Below are 22,882 nucleotides of genomic sequence, written 5' to 3'. Positions count from 1 at the left end.
CAAAAGTGTTTCTCAATGTTCTCAATTGTTTTTAGGTCTGGACTTTGACTGGGCCATTCAAACACATGACTATGCTTTGATTTAAACCATTTCATAGTAGATCTGGTTGTATGTTTAGGGTAGTTTTCCTTCTAGAAGGTGAACCTCTGCCCCAGTCTCAAGTCTTTTGCAGACTCTAACAGGTTTTCTGCCCTGTATTTGGTTCCATCTATCTTCCCATCAACTCTAACCAACTTCTCTGTACCTCCTGAAGAAAAGCATCCCCATAGCATGATGCTGCCACCACCATGTTTCACTGTGGTGATAGTGTGATGTAGTGTTAGTTTCCGCCACTGGGTGTGGGTTCACCTTCCAGAAGGACAACTACCCTAAACATACAGCCAGATTTACAATGGAATGGTTTAAATCAAAGCATGGGCATGTGTTAGAATTGCCCAGTCAAAGTCCAGACTTAAAAACAATTTACAATATTGAGAAAGACTTGAAAATTGCTTTTGACAGACACTCTCCATCGCTGGATCAGTAGTTCGAGCTATTTTGCAAAGAAGAATGGGCAATAAATATCAGTCTGTAGATGTGCAAAGCTGGTAGAGAAGTACTCCAATAGATTCGCAGCTGTAATGGCAGTGATAGGTGGTTCTACAAAGCATTGACTCAGGGGGCTGAATACTTGCACGCCACTTTTCAGTTTTTTATTTATAAAAAAAATTTAAAACCACATTTCATTTTCATTCCACTTCACAATGATGCGCCACTTTGTGTTAGTGTATCACATAAAATCCCAATAAAATAAATGTACGTATGTGGTTGTAACGTGACAAAATGTAGAACATTTCAAAGGGTATGAATACTTTTGCAAGCCACTGTATATGTTGCTGAGGATCCCTTTTGTAAGTTGTATGTAGTATTATTTGAAAATATTCAGTACATTGACTAAATAAAACTTTGAAGAAGCAGTTTGACATGTTGAGAGTGAGATGAGAAGATTGATATCTGTCTGAAGCTATGTTAGCTTAGCTTAGCATAAACAAGGGGGGTGCACCCATTCTAAAAGGATCAGGGAAGAGAGCTGCTGCCTCTATTTCACTCACCTTTTCTCATTGCCGTAGGATTTTTGTGCAACTTTTGCATGGAGGATCATGACTGTTTGGTCGCCTCGCTCCTTCAGGTAATTCCTCATGGCTTCTCTGCAACATAAAAAAAAATAATGATTCATTTAGAGATCCAGCAGATGAGTGTGTGTGTGTGTGTGTGTGTGTGTGTGTGTGTGTGTGTGTGTGTTTGTGTGGCCAGGCTTTAGTGGAGACAGATACACACAGAAGAAAAAAGAAAAAACTGTTGAGTATGGAATGATAACATACAGAAATACTGGCAGTACACTCGTTATGACCTCGGGAGAGCCAATAGAGCCTGCACAATGCGCTAGCCAGAAGAAAAAAGCTAGGTCCTCCCCTGGGTCCTTTTGAAGTGTGTGTGTGTTTGTGGGGGGTGGGGAGGCTGAACCGTTAATGACTGGCTCATGGGGACAGTGAGGAGCGTGGGAGGAGGGGGGGGGGGGGAGCTAGAGGAGGAGAGAGAAAAAAAAACGCTAGAGCTTAAAAAAACTAAAGACATCTTAGTTGAGCGCCAAAGCAAAGATTCCTCATCTCGTCAACATGTTGCAAGGGGCCATGCTCCAATTACTTCTGTCAACCCCCCTAACACCCCCTTTGCATGCAAGCCTTATTGTTTTAATGATTTGTGAGACCGGTAGAGCTTATGCTCAGGCTACAAAACAATGGGTCAAAGATCATGGCTTTAGATGCACAATGAAGACGCATTGCATTCACGGACATAAATCCGCCTTGACCTAATCAGTACACAGCCAAAGATGTCAGTGACACCTGACACGACAGCCTGCTCAGAGGGCTTCCCACTCACATACACGGCTTTCCAGTCTGCCGCGCAATGCTGGGCTGCACACTCGGGTTAGACAAGGCCTTTGTTAAGAAAAGCAAGGGGCCCCTTACAGTGTGTGTGTTTGGGTGCGAACACGTGTGTGCGTGTGTTAAGAACAGGAAGGCTTGGAGTGGGTTTATAATGGACTGGGAAATGTTTTATTTCTTACTTCTCTGAGTAATGAGAAAGTTATTTTCTCTGGTATAATCCAGTATTTTCTTACATTAATGACCGCCAGTGACCGTAGCTAAAATTTATGGAGAAGCAATCCTAGAATTCCAAACATTTGAGGACATTTCAGTGAACCGAAGCAATCTGATCCCATTTACAAACCACATGGAGGAAATTATTCTTATCATCAAGCCAGGTGGGGAAAAAAGCTGCACACAACTCCAGGCAAACTTATTCCAAAGCCGTGGTTTAATTTAAACATTTGGGACTTATCTCCGAGCACGTTCTTTAGTAATTTTTTTTTCTTGTGTTTACATTAATGACATAACTCCTTCCTGCAGGGCTTAAGCCAACGATACATACAAAGGTGTCACCCTGGGATACAGACTCAGTTAAAATCCCAGGGAGACTCCTGATTGGTTAAATGGAGAACACACACTCCAGAACGTTCTCCCCACACACTTCTGGTGTGAAGGAAGGGTAATATCACAGATGAACACATGCACACACTTTCATATAGACTGACTGTATGAATACTGATTCATATTATGGTTGTTGGCTGATAGCAAACTAAATCACCATATAGGGGAGACCAGGGCTAGTAGGCACACTTTTTACTAAACATCTTTCAATAGTCATTCCTACATTAAATTGAAGCTTAAGATGTTGGCTTGAAATGTGTACCCCTCACTTTTTCTAACTTATTGTAATAAAGAAGAAATTAATCATCAAAGACACCCTTACACATTGTGACAACCAACCCCATCAAGGGGTCGGTTGTCACACATTATGGGGTTGTTTGTCACAATCATAGATAGTAAATAATATGGATGTAGCATCCGGGCTGACCTCAGTTATTCACACGGCATCCAATAATCCTGGTTTGTGCGCGTCGCCATTTTGTGAGATTTTTACTCCGCCTCACGTCGGGGGGAGGGAGATAGCTGACGTATACCTCTCGTGGCACAACTCACCCCAGGCCCTTTGGCACAAATCACCCCAACCGCAGCATTTTGGAAAAACTAGCATGATGCAGCAGTTTAGGGCCAACATAGTGCTAACTGTATAGACTCACAGTGTAGCATACTAAAGCACTAAAACATGTGTCAAATGTTTTGAAACGTGTCTATAATTGTTCAGACACAATAATCAAAAAAACTTGATAATAGAAATTATACTTTGAAAGTTAAAAAAAACTGTTTTTTGAGCTTAAATGTGCTACCTCTCATTCCATGTCTCCCTTCTTTACAGGATGAGTCAAATGGATGGCTCTTCAGAAATATGTGGTCACATGACCAATTTCTACTATGTTTTTTTAGAAAAACAAGGGGTGACACTACTTTCCCCTGGTACAACTCACCCCACCCTCTCCTAAAGCATTCTTGCCTTTATCAGATTGAATTAATACCAGATGAATATTGTGAGGATGTGATGCTATTCGTTGACTTATTTGACAATATAATTTAACATCTTTCTTTAGGTTTTGGACACAAAACAAGCAATAACAAAAAATCATATTAAAAAAGGAACCTCATTTTATACATAAAAAATAGATCAATTAAAGTTTGAGTCAGCGATTCTGGAGAATGCTTGTTGTCCAGATCACTTTGTCAAGATCAGTGAATATCCTCTCAAGAATTGATGACTCCACCTTTAAACAAGATAACAAGCAACAGAATTATCACTAAGGAAATTATTTGTGTATTGCCGATTTCACTGATATCGATTGCATATTTATGAAATAATCAGCTTTATATGGAAACGATCCATCCCATTTGCTAGAAACTAAAGCGCCCTGCTGCTAAGTGTTGTGCAAAAAAAAATTCTGCTAATGTTCCCATTCCAACACCACCTTTTTCCTTCCCCCAGAGAGCTAAAAGTAGCCTGGCATTCCCAGACCTGCCACTAGGCTCTGGCAAATTAAATTTGCTGTGCCTATTGGTCTGGAAACTCTCCGTTGAAGCTTTTTCAAAAAGACCAGGGGCCTCATTTATAACGGTGTGCGTAGTAGGGCTGGCCCGAATTATTCGAATATTCGAATATTCGTTCGGAAAATTAGTATTCGGAGCTTAAATTAGTATTCGGAGCTTCGTTTTTTTTTTTTTTTTTTTTAATAATTTTTTTTTTTTTTTTTTTATAATTTTTTTTTTTTTTTTCAAAAAAATGTTTTGCAAGAAGCTAGTACTGCAATATAATGTCATCAAATAATTTTATATTTGGATATAAAAGTTAGTAATATTGTAGTAGTAGTAGTAGTAGTATTGCTCATTTAGGAGGATATTACATCACTAAGTGTCATAGCGCATCCATTACTTCACCTCCGAGCGCGTAAATCTTCAACAAAATATGCAGATACTGTCAAAATCGGTTCCAGGGAGTATAAAGGGATATAACGTTAAAAAAAAAAAAAAAAAAAATCTTTTTAATTTTTTTTTTAATTTTTTTTTTATGTATTTTTTGATGGTGTGTTTTTCTGGAACGAATATTCGAATATTCGCTCGGAAAAACCAACGAATATTCGAAGTCTGAAAAATGGTATTCGGGCCAGCCCTAGTGCGTAGAAACCTTCCCAAAACATTGCGTTCGCACAAAGCCAAGAATGTGCTGCGCAAAAAAAAAGTTGAGATTTATAAAACTGTGCTGCGCACAGTTGCACGCAATCTTCCCTTTATAAATACCCAGCTGCGGTGATTTGTGCGCGGACGATCTCCGCCCGGTGTCATCCCACTACACCTCCCAGTTTCATCCCACAATCTACCATACATGGCGAATGCTAAATAGCTCCTGAATATGATGACGCACTTAATAAGCACAGCATTTTGACTGACATGAGGAAAAAAGGGAGGTAACCGGCCACAAAGAAAGCGACTGGGAAGGAAGAAAGCCCGTGCCATGCGTCGCTGTAACTGCCTCAAAAACACAAACACACACGCGCGCGCTGATCACATATCATGATTGGCACAGTCGTTATAGTCTTTGTTAAGATGTTTTGCCCAACTTTGTACTGTATGAAATATCACGTATTAGCGAAACTGTAGGACTAGCCTATATGTAGGACTATATAAAATGTGTTGTGAGAAGTGAAATAATGCATTAGCCTATAGTATATTCCAAAGCATTGTTTCCCTTCCATAGATCAACACATTTCCAACAACGTCAGATTATAGGCTAGTTTAAACTTCGAGGGTTAGTTGTTATGGGAAAGAGATGCATAAAATAATTTGCTAAATTCATAACATGATTTTATCTAACGAAATATATAGTTTTAATTAATATGGTTGGCCTTAACTTTGTACAAAACTACTTTTTACACACAGCCTAAAATATAGACTATTTGCTCTCCCGCTGGCCACTCAGGGACACACCTCCCGACGTAGGCTATATGATATTATTATAGAGTAGAACTATAAGATTCAATTTCAAAATATAATCAAAATATGTATAGACCTACTTGATAAGTAAATCAACCTACATCATTACTGCATGCCATAGACAACAGTAGCCTATATTCGCAACAATAGGTACGCACATAATTGATGAAATATATTGGGTGCCAAGGATATGTGTGTTTTTCCGATGACAGAGCTTTATTTCGTGGTGTTGCCATTGAGTGTCGCTGATTCCCCGAGTCTGCAAAACCTTGCGTGAGCTCTACGCATGGTCAAAAGTTTGCGTGGGAATACGCACACTTCTACGCAAAGAATTCTTTTATAAATACCACCGTTTTGCCACCGCACATTTGACCGCACATTTCTGCCGTCTACGCAAGGTTTTTGTGCGTAGAAAGCTTTATAAATGAGGCCCCAGGGGCCTCATTTATAAACGTGGCGTACGCCCAGAAGAGGGCGCACGCCAATTTCTAAGCAAATATTGGGATTTATAAAAACCAAACTTGACGGGAAGATGTGCGGTCCTCCACGCAAACTCTCACCCATGCGTACGCACAGAAAGTGGAGAAAGGAGAAACGGCGACTCCGTCGGCACATGTATGAAGTGCGAGAACGAATGTGTTTGTGTAAAATTAATCCAAATAGGCCCATTATAAGCCATGTTATTCGCTGGATAATATGTTGGCAAGCTATGGCCTAATACTGTGCAGTAAACAGACACATTAGGTGACAGTTTCCATTGAAGAGCCTGATTGATTTATTACCAGATCCATTTTAAATTATTATATAATTTTTATATTCATATTAGGCTATTTAACGAGGCTCGTCTGTGACTTTAGGATCGCACAAGTGAACAGTAACGATCGCGTGCAGCCGCAGCGTTACATGAATCCACCTGACATAAATCTGGTGGCACAGACGTTAAAAAGCATACAATACAAATAGGTTTATTAATCGGAATGTAGAGCATGTCACGATGTGTAAAGTGGCCGCCTATATGAACGGCTGAGAACAAGGCTACTGATCAGATAAATGATCGGTCAAACGTAACATCACCAGGAAATGATAAAAACATCCCAATGGAGATTTCTATGGAGTGATTTTGCTTCAAACTGTACAGGGACGCGTGTGACAGTGACACTCTTTCTTCAGTCGGAGCTGCAGCGTAAAGTGAAAACAAACTCAGGGTAGGTCTAACCACCTACCGAGCAGGTTAGACCCATGGCGTATGTCAGATAATGACATACGCCATGGGTATATACAAAATAGGTTTATTAATCGGAATGTAGAGCATGTCACGATGTGTAAAGTGGCCGCCTATATGAACGGCTGAGAACAAGGCTACTGATCAGATAAATGATCGGTCAAACGTAAAATCATCAGGAAATGATAAAAACATCCCAATGGAGATTTCTATGGAGTGATTTTGCTTCAAACTGTACAGGGACGCGTGTGACAGTGACACTCTTTCTTCAGTCGGAGCTGCAGCGTAAAGTGAAAACAAACTCAGGGTAGGTCTAACCACCTACCGAGCAGGTTAGACCCATGGCGTATGTTGCCGCAGTAACTGACTCTCGGTTGCGCTGAACCTGCTACCTGAAACGGAAAACCCAGAGTTTCCACTAACTCAGAGCGAACAAACTCTGGGTTGCCTCAAAACCAGCTACCTGAAACAGGCCTCTGCGCACAGCTTAACTTCATATGTAAGACTAGCGTGCAGACACAGAAAATGACAAAACTTCAACTTAAAAGGACAGGATGAACACACTAGAGCTGCAAAGATTAATCGACAAATCGATTATTAATCGATTATTAAAATAATCGCCAACTATTTTGATAATAGATTAATCGTTGAGTAATTTTTTAATAAAAAATGTCCAAATTCTATGATTTCAGCTTCTCAAATTATTATGACAGTAAACTGAAATATCTGTGTTTTGGACATAACAATACATTTGAGGACGTCAACATGGGCTTTGGAAAATGTATCAACATTTTTCACCATTTTCTCACGGTTTACGGACCAAAACACTAATCGATTAATCGAGAAATTAATCGAGAAATTAATCGATTATCAAAATAATCGTTAGTTGCAGCCCTAGAACACACACACATACACGGGACAAGCAATGACAATGCAGCTTTGCATAAAAAAAAAAAAAAAACATACTTTCTGCAAGGCGGCTTAGCAGCCACTGCAATCCAAGCAGAGTAGTGATGCAAATGGCAACACACAACAAGTCATATCAGTGAAGAGGAGCTGAACCAGCACAGCACAGGAGTACACAATCACACAGAGCTAGTGTCACACGAATATGCAAATGAGAGGTTTAACTTCTTTCAAAGTGGTATCGTTAATTGTGTGTGTGTGTGTGTGTGTGTGTGTGTGTGTGTCTTTATTTAGGCTCAGAAAATGTGCTGAAGTAAAGAGTCAAAGAGAGGTGACAGTGGTATCAGTGTTTCCCCCAGCGCTTTATAGCTAAGGCGGCCGCCTTAGCAACGCCAGCCCCCCGCCTTGACTACCAACCACCCCCCCAAAAAAAAAAAAAAAAAAAAATTATTTAATTTTTTTTTTTTTTTTTTTTTTTAAGTGCTGCACAATTAATGTACTAGCAAGCGCGATGTGTACTTATACATGGTCATAACTGCGCGAAAGGCCGCGATTTGCGGTAAAAAGCATGTCTCCAAGCGTTTCTCTATCATCTGCTGTGTCCACGGCTTTGTGCGCGCGACCGTACTGCACCGCGCGACTACGGCATGCACGCGGGAGAGTTAAATGAGCAGAAGCAAACCGACATTTAACTGGTGGTGATAATAAATGCGGTGCAGTTCTATGGGGATATTTAGCTGAACAGAAAGAAGTGCTCTGCAAAGCTAGAACAGTTTAAGACTCCACATCACTGTGGCAACACAACCTATCTATCAGCTCAGACAGCGCAGAGAAAAGTTTGATGAATGCATGAGAGTGATGGCCCAGCCAAGTTTCAGTAAGTGTTTACAGAAGTGCCACACTGTTACTGTCTTTGACCTTTGGAGAAATGTATTTAGTCATTTTAAGGGGAAAACACATTGTATTTATTATTTCAACTATTGAGTTATTTTTCAAACAGCATGCTACTGTAGGCCAAGAAGATTTATTTTCTGAATTTTCAATGCTGCTTTATTTTTACGTTTTAAATTTGGAAATACATGTTAGAAAACGACCAATAAACTCTGTATTTAAAAAGAAATCAAGCAAGTAGGCTAAAAACAACCATTAATGAATTATAGGCTATCGCATCACAATAGGCCTATTGTCCACAATAATCGCACAACAGCCCCCCATCCAAAAAGGAACTTTAAAGTTGAATTTTCACTTTTATGTGCATACACATGTTGAGTGTATGGTCCATTATTTGTATTTAGTGTGTCTGTATAGTATTGCACCAAAACAGTAGAAGTTTTCTTTAATTGTGCTTTGTACTGTCTGCATGTTTGCACATAATTTGTACCTGCACATAGCAAACAAAATTGCACAACTGTAAGGTCAGTGTCTGTTGTATTGAAATTAACAGTTTATTTCTTTACTGCGCATTGGCATCTTTGAGCAAAATACCCCCCAAATTTTCGCCGCGGCGCAAGGCGCCGCGCCTCCAATGACCCAGGGCAGTGACCACCTTGACTAAGCCATTTTCTGGGGGAAACACTGGTGGTATGAAGTGTGGAGAGTTACACATAACAGAGAAAACTAAAAAGAGGAAATGCGTGACAAGTGAGACAAAAATGTGGCAGACAGATTTACATAAAGACACACACACATTCAACAGCAGGCACAAGGGGGTCATATGTGTGTGTGTGTGTGTGAGAGAGAGAGGGGAGGGGCTGGATTAAGCCAAGCTTCAGATGCAGTGGAGCAGACAGGCATCTGTCCCGTACATCTGCCACAGCGTCTACAGCAGAGTGGGACCTGTCGCACAAGTTGCCACACACACACACACACACACACACACACACACACAGGATTGGAGTGGCATGCTCATACACATGTGCCCTTTGAAATAGCTCTATTAAAGAGAATTTTGGAAGTGGGGTTGTACGAGGTACTTATGCATAGTAAGTGTGTTACCTTATGGAGATGGCTGTCAGCGCAGTCACTATAAGGAGTTTAGGGGAGCTTTCGCTGTAGCAGAGGTCAGCATTGAACTGTTGCAGAGGCGGCCTGAAGGAAAGGCAGTTTCACCGATTATATAAATGCTTACCAAAAAAAAATGTATATCCGTTCAATTGCATGGTGAATTTGGGAATTTTTGAAGTGATTTGCCCCGGCAAACTTGGCGTAGTATACTATATAATACATGGACCAAACTTCGCATGAGAATGGCTGTCTGCTGGTGCTGTGCAGTATATCAGTCTGCAAATTGAAAAACTCCTTAATTATGCATATTTTGAATTAAATGGATATAAAAAAGAAAATCAGCAATGTCTCCCCCAAACTCCTTTTAGTGACTGCACTGACTGCCATCTCCATAAGGTGACTATGCCTAAATATCCCATACAACCCCACTTAAAATATACTGAACTACAGTGCGTTCAAAATTATTATGCAAAATAGTCGATGCAAATGACAGTCAGTATAATTTAAGTCATCAACCGTTAAAGTATGATTCACATTTTATTGAACAAACCTCCCAATGATAACTGTATTTTTTTTTCAAAAATAAAAAACTCAAAATGCACTGTTCCAAATTATTATGCACAACAGAGTTTCAAAACATTTTATAGGTTGTGAGTGAATAACTAAAAATGGCCATTTGTTGAATTTGCAGAATGTGGAGGTCATGTTTATTGAAATCAAAAGCCATTTCAATCAAAAACATCTTAGGACCCCATAGGACATAGGACCCCTTCTTTGATATCACCTTCACAATTCTTGCATCCATTGAACTTGTGAGTTCTTGGAGAGTTTCTGCTTGAAAATCTTTGCAGGATGCCAGACTAGCCTCCAATAGCTGCTGTTTTGATGTGAACTGCCTCCCAAACTCATAGATATTTTGCTTGAGGATGCTCCAAAGGTTCTCAATAGGGTTAAGGTGACTGTGGCTCAGGTGGTAGAGCGGGTCGGCCGATGATCAAAGGGTTGGAGGTTCGATCCCCGCCCTGCCACCTGTGTCATAGTTGTTGTGTCCATGGGCAAGACACTTCACCCACCTTGCCTCGTGTGAATGTCGATAGTTAGCCTGCTATCGGTGTATGAATGTGTGTGTGAATGGTAACGTGTAAATGGGAACAGGTCTCCCTTGAAAAAGAGTCTCCGGACTCAATGGGATTTACCTGTATAAATAAAGGTTAAAAAAAAAAAAAAAAAAAAGGTCAGGGGAAGATGGGGGCCACACCATGAGGTTCTCTCCCATAGCAGCCAATGACACAGAGGTATTCTTTGCTGCATGAGATGGTGCATTGTCATGCATGAAGATGATTTTACTACGGAAGGCACAGTTCTTCTTTTTGTACCACGGAAGAAAGTGGTCAACATACTTTGCAGATACCGGCCCAAAACATTACTCCACCACCTCCTTGCTGCCGTCGCAGCCTTGTTGAGACATGGTGGCCATTCACCAACCATCCACTACTCCATCCATCTGGAGTGGACCATCCAGGGTTGCACAGCACTCATCAGTAAACAAGACTGTTTGAAAATTAGTCTTCATTGTATTTCTGAGCCCACTGCAACCGTTTCTGTTTGTGAGCATTGTTTAGGGGTCGCCGAATAATAGGTTTATGCACAGCTGCAAATCTCTGGAAGATCCTACACCTCGAGGTTCGCGGCTTAAAATACCTGTCTGCTGCTCTGTAACGGCATTTTAGCAGCTGCTCTCTTTATCCGATGAATTTGTCTGGCAGAAATCTTCCTCATTGTGCAGCACGAACCCGTCTGTGCTCTGAATCAGCCATGTCTTCACAGTACAGTGATCATGCTTCAGTTTCTTTTAAATATCTAATGTTTTCAAACCTTGTCCAAGGTATTGCACTATTTGACGCTTTTCGGCAGCAGAGAGATCCTTTTTCTTTCCCATAGTGCTTGAAACATGTGGCCTGCTTAATAATGTGGAACGTCCTTCTTAAGTAGATTTCCTTTGATTGGGATCACCTGGAAAACTAATTATCCCAGGTGTATGAGATTGATTTCAATGATCCAAGGTGCCCTGAGACACAATATCATACATAGGTTTTATTGAAAAACAAAAAATTAAATGTTTATGACACTCCAATCCAATTTGCATAATAATTAGGAACACGGTGTATACCCTCACGCGAATAACCAAAATGGCTAACGCAGGAGCTCCCCCCCAGAAGATTTTTTTGTGATTTGAACATGTAAGAGGAGCAATTTGGTGTATTCTGGTGAAGAGAATTAAGGACAAAGAACTTTTATTTTTATCAGATGAATAGTAAAATCAGCAAAACAAGTTAGTCAGCCAACCTTCTTGACTTTTCCCATACAAAGTGTGTACCGTACTTTTCGGCCTACAAGCCGCGACTTTTTCCCCGTTTTTCGACCCGGTTATTACACAGCACAGTATATATTATGTAGCTACTGGGGATGGGCGTTAGTAATCGAGTACTCGAGTACTCCTCGTTTCAAATGATCTCGATTGGTGGATGAGGAAAATCGTTTTTTGTTTTTTTTAGTGTTTGTAGCCTTTAGGCCGGCCGGCGGGCCGCCCCTATTTTAAAATGTTATATACAGGTACGTGTACAAAACGGCACAAAACGGATATAAAGTTTAACAAAATTAAATATTTTGATCCAAGTTAAATAAACTAAGCGTTGTGTCAAACAGAAACCGCAAATAACTGCCACCTCCGTGCAGCGCAGCCAGTGTGTGGTCTCCACAGCACCGCGGAGCTGAATGCGGTGCTGGAAAACTTGGAAAATCACGTAAAGAAGCCAGGCTGACTTCGGGCACATTCGAGCAAACGACATTTAAGAAGCCTTTATTATGGAATATAGGATTGAGATTCAAAAGCCGACGGTGTAACGTTCCGTTAACGAGGAATTAGTCGCGGTAATTAGTCACGGACAGGTGTGAGCATTACGCGGTTGGATATACTAGCCTACTACTTCTACTGCTTTGGTGAGTTATTTAGCCTATCTATGTGTTTAAATTGTAGGACAATAATTTTATTGTATTTGCTGCCCTTCTTATTTTAAATGTCTATTTTGAATGTTAGCCAACTACAGCCCATGCTTTTTTTCTCTCTCCACCGCAGACCTACTCGATCGGTTTAAATTGTGGCCCGCTTATTTAATTACTTTCAGTTAGGACAATGTGTTTTAAAGTTGTGGAAAATAAATCCTTAATATCATATGGCAACTGTGACTGTTTGACATAAGCATTGAGCGCTTTATTGCGGTCAACCGTTGTTCTGTAGACAGATGCGTTGCGTCCTAAGAACAGAAAATTTTTTAACGAGGAATCGATTGATCCTCGAGGAATGCAAGCGATCACACGAGTAGCGAAAACACTCGTGCCCATCCCTAATAGCTACTATTGCACAAAATGGTAACACTTACGTACGTTATGCAAATATGCAACTTGTTTGTTGAAATGTGGGAGCTTCCTCAAGCAGCCATCTCTTTCCCGACAATCCCCTCTGTGCACGAACTCTTACATATGGTAATTAAACATTATAACACCTGCGGCTTATTGTCCAGTGCGGCATATAGTACGGAAAGTACGGTAGGTATTTATCAAGAAAAACGTTAAAAACAGCTTAGAAAAACAGTTAAAAATGCTGGCAAAAACCAGCATTAAATAAGACAGAAAATAACATGGAGCCTCAAATCAATACCACCAAATTCCCTTACAATAAATAAACTATTTATATTGTGGCAAACAGGATTTGCATTATCTTTGCTACACAACCATTAATCAAACACATAAAAATACACTCTGTAGTCACCCATAGTTTCTCTTGTGTTCACACACACACACACACACACACACACACACACACACACACACACACACACACACACACACACACACACACACACACACACACACACACACACACACACACACACACACACACACACACACACACACACACACACACACACACACACACACACACACACACACACACACACACACACACACACACACACCTCTCAGTCGTGTGCTGGAACATAACAGTGCAAAATATGACGATAGTGGAGGAAACAGGTGAGTGTGTTGTTTTGGCTCTGATCTGCTATAATCACAACATTCACCTCAGGTGTGTCGGCCAGAACACCATGCACCATTCAAAAACCGTGAAAACAGCAATAGCCAAAAGCACATTATTAACTTCAGGTTAATCTGCAGTGACAATCCGCAAATCGTGGCCGTTAATCAGCACGTGCATAAATCAATGTAAACGGCAGTAAAACAATGGTTGGCAAACTCCGTGAATTTATTTAGAAAAGTGATTCACATAAACTAAGTAGGCACATTAACACGGTAAAATAATAATACTGCGGCTTCTTGCACGCTCTGATAACTCGGAGAGGAATAAAAGTAAATTTCCCTGCAGACTGAGGTCACCGCCCCTCAATGACAAATACTGGATCCGATTGGCCAAATGTCCGTCAAAGCTCATATGATAGGCCTTTCACACCAAAAAGAACCATGAGCCAGTTCCAGGCTGGTGCTGGGGTCAGTTCAAAACTGGTTACAGCCTTATCCCAGTTATGAACCGGTTGGTTTCACATCGACCGGAGACAGCCATGGAGCCAGCAAGAGAGCAACGTCATGACGTCACTGTAAACGTGTGTATGTCGCCCGACGCCGCTGCTCTTATGGCTAACGCTAAAGCTACCGCTAGCTTTAAGCACAACAACAGCGGCGAATACGTCTTATTTTTACACGTGTTATGTATGCAATTATAGCTGCTGTCAGGGGGGGGCCTTGCTAAACTGTTTCAGAAACAAACTAATGCAGCAGCAACCATTTGTGTGTTTTGTAATGCAACTAAAGAAAAAAGCTTTTCATCAGACTATAATTTTTAGTGAGTGCTCACAGCTAACGTTTCACTTATAGAAGCCTAACTGTTGTATTGTTTGGTGACATTTCAGAATCCGATGTCTAGACCCTCCATGTCAGCTGTGATAGTGGGGTAAAAAGTTGATCAATGGCTGTCTCCCACTCAACTGCAACCAAGGCAGCTGCAGTGACGCTTCTGAGAGGAAATCTGTCCACTACATAAAATTCAGGAGCATCCCATTTAAGGCTCTGCTAATATGTCCTCACACCTCAACCTGTGCCCTATCAGCCACATTTAACCCATTGATGACGGCCACTGCGCGATGCCACATTGTATCTCCTGCCTGATGCTGCGTTGTGCAGCATTGTTACTTTATCTAATTTTCATGGCGTGCGCAACATAGAATGCACCGTCATTGGTTCAAATACACATGAGGTGGGTTTTGTTGATTTTATAAGACCACGTGAACAACCAAAAAATGTGTGGTTTGCCGAAAATCACGCCAATCAAAAAATTTATAAATAAATAATAATAAAAATACACCAGCTGTGTTGGCGATAGTGTATTACAGAACAGTTAGTGGCGTTCGGAGCGCAGAATCAAGGTCTACTATAGACTACTGACGAAAATCACACAACACATTGCATCTATTTATTAACAATATTTATGAATGTAGGCAGGAGTCAGTCTGCGTTCCAGTTGTACTGGGAAGTCGGATTTATGGTGCCAGTGACAACTGAACTAAATAATAAAATAAAGCTATCTCCTCCTTCCTATATCTGTCTATCTTTATCCCTCCACTGCACACTCAGTCACTACTATCCATGCTAAAAGGAAGCAGGATTATAACCTCGTTTAGCACATTATTTTTTAAATATTTTATATTATTTCTCCCCCATCTAATTTTTACGATTTTTAGAAAAATGTGTTGGTTTGTAAGCGCTAAGGGAGCATGTTTAAATAAAACCTGTGAACCTTAACTTTTAAATGTATTTTATTTCATGTTTCTATGTGCTACACAGGCTTAGATATTAAGGTTTTTGGTAGACTTTACAATTCATACTATTTTTTCAGAAAACCCTCAGGCATTAAGGACATGCATCCTAGATTGCCATAGTCATCAATGGGTTAAGGCTAAATTGTAAAAAAAAATTGTTTATAGCTCATCTTTTGTATCTTATATTTATCATGTTGGTATATTGGACAGTTTACTTTTAAGAATTGTTTCATTGTGTGTTACCTGGTTTATTTAGCATGATGCCACAATATTTTCCTTTGTAAACAATAAAATATCTTATGTTGTTGTTACCTTACCTTGGACTCCTGGTCTACACCCATGTTCATCACTACAGACTTATTGGTTGGAGGCTGAACTGATTTTGATGCACAGATTACTGTATGTCATATTGTTTTTAAAATACAATTTATGAGGTAAATGTTATAAATTCACAAGGATGCAAGGTAGGTTCATCATACTGAAGCGCAGGAAAAACAATACACAGAAAAATAACTAAGCCATCAGTTTTCCTACCAAAGCTAGCCAGAATATATTTCAATTAAGTACTTCAGGTCACATTTCTATATGGATAGCATAAAAAATATTTGCTTATTTATTAAATACAATAGCTCAGCATCTGAAGTTTGTCCTCAACCTTTTACCCCAGTAGAAATTTGTATTTCTCTAATAGTACTCCAGTTGAGCAGCACTCTGGTTAGTAGACAAACCACATCAACCAACTTGAGTTCAAAGTTTTAATCCAAACATATGAACAACTATTTATAAAAATAAAATGTGTAGTGTATTGGCTCAAGTCGTTTTGGTCACAGCTGCTCGTTTCTTGATAGCCACGGTACTGCTCATCACGTGCATGGTCAGGTGCTGGGTCTCTCTCTTTGCATGATTCACGCCAGGAAACTGCATGAATCGGCGATATTGTCTATAAAACATTGAGCAAAACATTAATAAGGCAAGCTCATTTTAGCCTGCAATAGCTCGCATACATGAAAAAGAACTGCAAGGTTACGTCACGTTAGCTTTGCTGCCCATATTACCAACCATAGGAAAACGTAGTGCCAATAAGACATTTTAGAACATGATTCAAAACTTTAATAATAAGATTAGGGCTGTCAAGCGATTACAAAAAATAATATAATTAATTACAGGCTCTGTGATCTCTCTCTCTCTCTCTCTCTCTGGTTTCGAACTAGCGCCAAATTTTCTAAAAAAAAACAAGCAGACTAAATTACGACTTTCCATCTCCCACAACTGAGCCGATTCATTCACCATCGTCGTACTCATAGGCAAACATATTGACACACACAAACGGGGCGGGTGTCCGTTTATGCGGAGACGAGACAGCTAGCAAACAAAATTGAGACACACGGAGGAAGATTGAGAGATACTAATTGAACCTACAATGTTGCACCCACTAAATCAATAATGCACAGACACTGCGGAGAATAAAGTAAGATGTCTTCCTACCTTCATGCTTATTTGCCCGAAGCATCCCATAAACCGTCCATAGAGCCCTCGCCCCCTTTCCCCTGCTTCTCTCTTTACTTTTCTCCCTTCTACCCGTGCGGGCTGTGTAAGCAATTGGCTACAGGTGCAGCTGCGCAGCACTTTTACACCGTGTCAAAGGGCATTATAGAAGTGCAACTAATGTGCGGTAATTTTTTTAAATCGCGTTAATTTTTCTGTGATTAATTAATCAAAATGAACGCGTTAATTTGACAGCCCTAAATAAGATATAACACTTGTGCAGTGTTTACCCCCGGGTCGCAGGTTTTTTCCCCACAGTGTCTCACTGCTGCAGAGCTGCTTTTACCAGCCTGTTGCTACATGAGTTTTTCTTTGATAATTCACATTAATAAAGCGCTGTGTGGCTGTCCGGATCTGCTAACACAAGCGCCAGGGGAAAAAAGAAAGGCAGGCGCAAACGCAAGATGAGTGGCGGAGAATGAGTAAAAATAAAAACTTACTGTGTTGTGGTTGACGTCCGTCTCTCCCCGCGGCCTGTGGCTGGCGCCTCCAGTTCACCGTGTCAATACTGAAATATGTCTCCAGGGTCCCTCTGTCCATAATTGCTGCAAAGCTACTGTGACGTTTTTAATAGTGAACGCCGGGAACACACCAGGCACAGCGGCTGGAGCTCCTCGGCCACAGCATGGAGCAGCTGCAGCTACAGCTAGCTTCTCCTCTTCCTCCTTACGACTATCACCTCTCTTCCTCGCTGTAATCCGGTTTATACAGGTAGACACGAAAGTCCCCTTCAGGCGTTACAAATGGAAAATGTCCTTGTGCCATGGTCGGAGTTTCTCGGGACTCGGCTTCTCTCTAAGCGGGGGAGAAACATGGCGGACGTTGTGTTTACATCTCGTCCGTGAGCTCCCGCCCCCCTCATTCCTTATTAGTGAGCATAAAAATGTGCGGAAGTAGTGGCCTGTAGTCCTTGGCACTTCTAGCCTTTTGGGATGTATGACACGTTTCGAGTCATACATCCCAAAATATGTAAAATGTGGGGTGTGGATTATCAGGACAGCTGGACCAAGGGAAGACTAAATCAAGACAAACCGCTTTCCTTATATTATAATAGCGATTTTATAATGATAGAACGCCGGTTCTGTATGGGTGAAGTATTCCTTTAAATGAGCAACGTAAAGATGATTTGGTGAGAATATGTTGGGTTAAATACCACAGTCCAACGTGTAGCCTGACGTTATCTATGCGAGCGGAAAGTTATTCACACTTTGGGGGCGGAGCCACTGGACTTTGATTGACAGCTCTCAGGGTTCGACATAACCAATGGCCCGCTGGCCCGGGGCCAGTAAAATCATATGCAGGGCAAGTTGATTGGCCAGTCACTGGCCCGCCCGGGCCAGTAACGGCCAATCACAGTTCAGTATATTTTTGTAGACTACATCATGGTTCATTGAAATGCACGTTGAAAGTCGTAATTAAAGCAGTGTTTATCAATATAATAAACATAATATAAAATATATTTTTTAATGAAAGGCCAGTGGACAAACGATGCGTGGGCGTTTTGACAGGCGGAGCAACAAGCGGGCGCACTCTCGCTCCGTTGGCAGAGCTGCATACCGTCCGGCTGCGAGTCGACAAATCAATCGACTTACTTTGCCCCCTTTAATTCTTCTCACAGCAGAGGTTGAGGTGCAGAAAATGAAGTGATCACTGCGCTTGTCCTTTAGCTGCCGCCGTAATGTTACAGTATTTGCATCAAAGCCCCAATGGTAATACAAATGAGAGGCTTTATTTAAATATGCATCGCTGGTGATTGTAATTGTGTCGGCTGTAGACAGAAACGAACGGCGGGACTCAGCTCACTGGACAGTGCGCAGTTTGTCTGCCGACATGGCCGTGTTTTCAGGCTCTGATTGTATGTCTAAGACTTCCGCGATCTGATTGTACATCTATACAATCACAATCAGATCGCGGAAGTCTTTCCCATTGAAATCGCTAATGGGGAGAATATCCCCGGTTATTATTTTAGCCAAAAACCCCGGAGTTCTTCTGCGCGGCGGCTCACTCACTGGCGATATCTCACGGTGAAACGCTGCTTTGCAGGCATTCTGTGTTTGTTAGGTGATTTAACATCACAGTCTTAGACGAGTGTTAACTTATGCTGCATATTCGCGTCGCGAGAGGACGGAAGGGCTAGAGTCTCCTCGCAACGTGGTGTGCAATGGTCAAATAAAGTGTAAATCAAGACATTAAAACTCAATCAGTACCGACTAAGTACAAGAGGAAGTTTCACATTAACTGGACCTGTGGTGAAAAGAAAGAAAAGGGGAAAAGAAAAGGCGACAATTGGAATCTTCCGCGATGCCAAACCAAACAAGATCACAGGTGGCCGAGGCCGGACCTGCCGACATACCAGCTGGAGCATAAGGAAGGTTTGATGAACTGGAAAGCAAACTTGACAAACTTTTAGACCTCCACACGGCTACCAACAAGCTTTTGTCAACGGTTGTAAAAAGAGTTGATACCATGGACGGGAAAATTGAAAAGTTAACAGGAGAAATGCACGAGCAGGTGGTTAATCAGGGCGCGCAGCAATGCCGCACTAAAGAGCTTGAAAACAAACTGCAGCTCGCAATGGATTACATTGACCAACTTGAAAATCGCCAGCGCCAAAACAATCTGAGGCTTCTAAATGTGCCTGAACGACTGGAAGATACTTTGGGAATGAACATCTTCTTGGTTAAACTCATAGACCGAGAGTGGAACGTAAAACTGAAGGAAGAAGATTTCGAAAGCGCACACCGCCTTGGCCCTTTCAAAGAGAATGCGCGTTTCCCCCGCACCATTATATTCAAACTGCATCACCTTCAGAAGAAAATACTGATCTTAAGAGCTGCGAGGGAAAGGAGACAAAGTTCTGTTCTATACAACACCGACTACAGAATCACCGCGGATATCTCGACACAACTACGCAAGAAAAGGGAGGCGTTTTGGCCGCTGAGAGAACAATTGCACAAACTGGATATTAAAACCCAACTCCGTTTCCCTTCATCTCTGCAAGTGCAAGACGGTGAGAAAACGATGAACTACGCTACACCACAGGAGGCCCTGCTGGAGCTCCGCAAGAAACACCCCTCTCTTTCATAAGAGTACACGTAAGATGAAGAAATTACTCAAAGACAATTAGTGGGGTAAAGTAAAAAGCCTATAAGTCAACTCTGGACCTTGTTTTTCTTTCTCGTGTAAAGTGTGGAATTAATTAATGAAATATGTCTCATTTATTGTAAACTAGATCAACTGCTTTGTTTGTTTTTCAGGTCTAGAGTAATTTACTTTATTTGTGTTTACTTTATTTGTTATTGCTGTGTTTACTATGGGGGGGGGGAATGGAAGTGTGTGCTAAGAATGAATGTGAATGTGTGTAGGAGTGGATGACGTGGCGGATGCGTGAGGATGCTGAGGTGACGTGGGGGGGGGAGGCTATGGGCATTTGTGAATCTTAGTTCGAGGAGGTTTGAATGATGTATAAGGGGAGTTTTTTTTCTCTATCGTTATCCTTTAACCCTATGTGCATCCTCTTGTAGGCCTATCTTTGAGGAATATTGAAGGAATTATATAGTATATATATATATATATATTTTTTTTTTTTCTTCAAATTTTTTTCGGTTTTCATTTTTGCTCTCCTTTTCCTTTCCTCTCAGTAACCAATTGCATCCTCCTTTCAGGCCCGCTGCTGCATCTCCTCCACTCTTCTTTCCTCTTTCCTTCTCTCCTTGATACCAATATTTATTTGGATTATTTATCAAAATATGATGATATGGCCGTGGAGGTACAAAATTGCTTTGTTAAAGTGAAAACATTGTTATTCTTTATGACCATTGCTAGACACCAGGGGAGGGAGCAAATGAATTAGCTCAGGAAAGCATGTTTAGAGATGAGAAGTTTTCAAGGGTAGGTGTATTTTTTATTATTATTTTTTTTTCATGTATATCAGTCTTTTATTGTCTGTGTCAAATGTGTCTGTGCTCTGTGATCTCCACGGTGGTTGCCCCTCGCTTTGAAGCAGCTATGTGTCCCACAAGTAAGATTACAAGTAGAAATGGTACTAAATAAATCGTTAGAAACCATACCCAACAAATTTACCATTTGTACCTGGAACATTAACGGGTTAAAAGAAGGTGCAAAAAAACATAAAGTTCTAGGTCAGTTAAAAAAAATGTCCTCTGACATAGTCTTTCTTCAAGAGCTCCATTTCAAACCCGGGGAAATACAATTTCTTAAGAGACAGTGGGTGGGGGAGGTGTTTGAGTCTACCTTCACTTCCAGTAGCAGAGGTGTTGGCATACTTATAAGTAAGAATATTCCTTTTAACCTAATATCAGAATACGCAGACTCAGAAGGTAGATTCTTAGTTATTAAATGTGATATTTTTGGAAGTAGATATACACTAATCAATATGTATGTCCCACCATCATCTGATGGGTTATTCCTAAATAAAATTCAGAAAGTACTTAATATGACTCCAACAGGAATAATTATATTAGGCGGTGACTTTAACAACATCTTTAGCATATATGACAGCTCACGGAAAAATAGAAAAGCAAAACCACCAACAAAACAGAATTTCTTTCTACAAATGAATTACATGATATGTGGAGGGTAATGCACCCCAAAGTTAGGGATTACACACACATTACTCGCATGCTCATAAATCGTATAGTCGAATAGACTACATTTTCATATCGGATATATGGCTCAGCAATGTTATATTTACAAAGATTCATGACATAGTTATCTCAGATCATGCAGCAGTTACGTGTGTAACGACACCACCAACAAATACGTTTTCTCATAAAATCTGGAGAATGAATCGAAAATATTTAACTGATAATGAATTTCTTAATTACATAAAAAATCATATCGACATATTTAAAAGCACAAATATAGATAACGCTTCTTCTACTGATAGTCCTCCAATAGATATTATATGGGATACATTTAAGGCGTATATAAGAGGGATAATGATATCATTTTCAGTTAGAAAGAAGAAAGAACTAGATAAAGAGATTGACAGAGTAGAAAAAGCAATGCATTCTCTTCGTAATATCCATAAACAAACACATGCGAAAGAAGACTTAGAAAAACTGCAAACATTAAAATTAGAATATGATAATCTTCTACTTAAAAAGGTTCAAGACATTAAGCATAACTCAAATAAAATATCGTATATAACGGCTAATAAAACAGGTAAACAACTGAGCGCCTTAGTTAAAAGAGTAGTTAAAAGGCACAACGTAGCATTAAAGGGCACTTCCAACAAGCTAATAATAGACAATGAAATAATTAATAAGAAATTTGCAACATTCTATGGAAATTTATATAAATCTGATATAACTGAGAAATCTGACCCAATGCCCTTTCTAAAGTCAGTTAAACTTAAATGTCTCTCTGATGAACAAAAAGAAGACCTAAAGAAGGAAATAACAATATCAGAAGTCAAAAGTGCGATTGATGGTTTTCTCCCAAAAAAGGCATCAGGAAAAGATGGATTCCCAATTGAATTCTATTCTATATTCTGGACACAGATTAACCCACTATTATTGAAAGTTATTAATAATGCATGGAAGCACCAGGTTCTTCCACAAACAATGTATCAAACAATTATTAACGTGATACCAAAACCAGGACGGGAGTGCAACAAACCATCTGATTTTCGACCTATAAGTTTAATAAATAGTGACAATAAGATTATTACCAAAGTCCTAAATAATCGTATAGCCAAATTATTACCTGATATAATCCACCATAATCAAACTGGCTTTATACAAAATAGGAGTCTCAAAACTAATATTAGAACTTGTATATCATTAATTCAATATGCTAAAAGGCAAAAG

General features: G+C 40.4%; 1 protein-coding gene across 2 annotated transcripts in view; it reads right to left on the bottom strand.

The window, feature by feature from the left end:
* Nucleotides 1-22,882, bottom strand: part of rbpjb (recombination signal binding protein for immunoglobulin kappa J region b) — a 92,894-nt gene that overhangs the window by 19,896 nt on the left and 50,116 nt on the right. The window contains exons 3-4 of one of the 2 annotated variants that reach the window (XM_080052230.1): nucleotides 9,604-9,696; nucleotides 1,092-1,187 (exon numbers count right to left, since the gene is read on the bottom strand). In XM_080052230.1, coding sequence (XP_079908356.1) covers nucleotides 1,092-1,187; nucleotides 9,604-9,696 — 189 coding nt within the window. The remainder of the gene's footprint in view (nucleotides 1-1,091; nucleotides 1,188-9,603; nucleotides 9,697-22,882) is intronic. The other variant, XM_080052231.1, reaches the window with a different exon arrangement.

The sequence above is a fragment of the Ammodytes marinus genome (assembly GCF_949987685.1).
Source record: "Ammodytes marinus genome assembly, chromosome: 23".
In the NCBI taxonomy this organism is placed as follows: domain Eukaryota; kingdom Metazoa; phylum Chordata; class Actinopteri; order Uranoscopiformes; family Ammodytidae; genus Ammodytes; species Ammodytes marinus.
The sequence above is the reverse complement of the archived record's forward strand: the minus strand, read 5'-3'. Positions and strand labels throughout refer to the sequence as shown.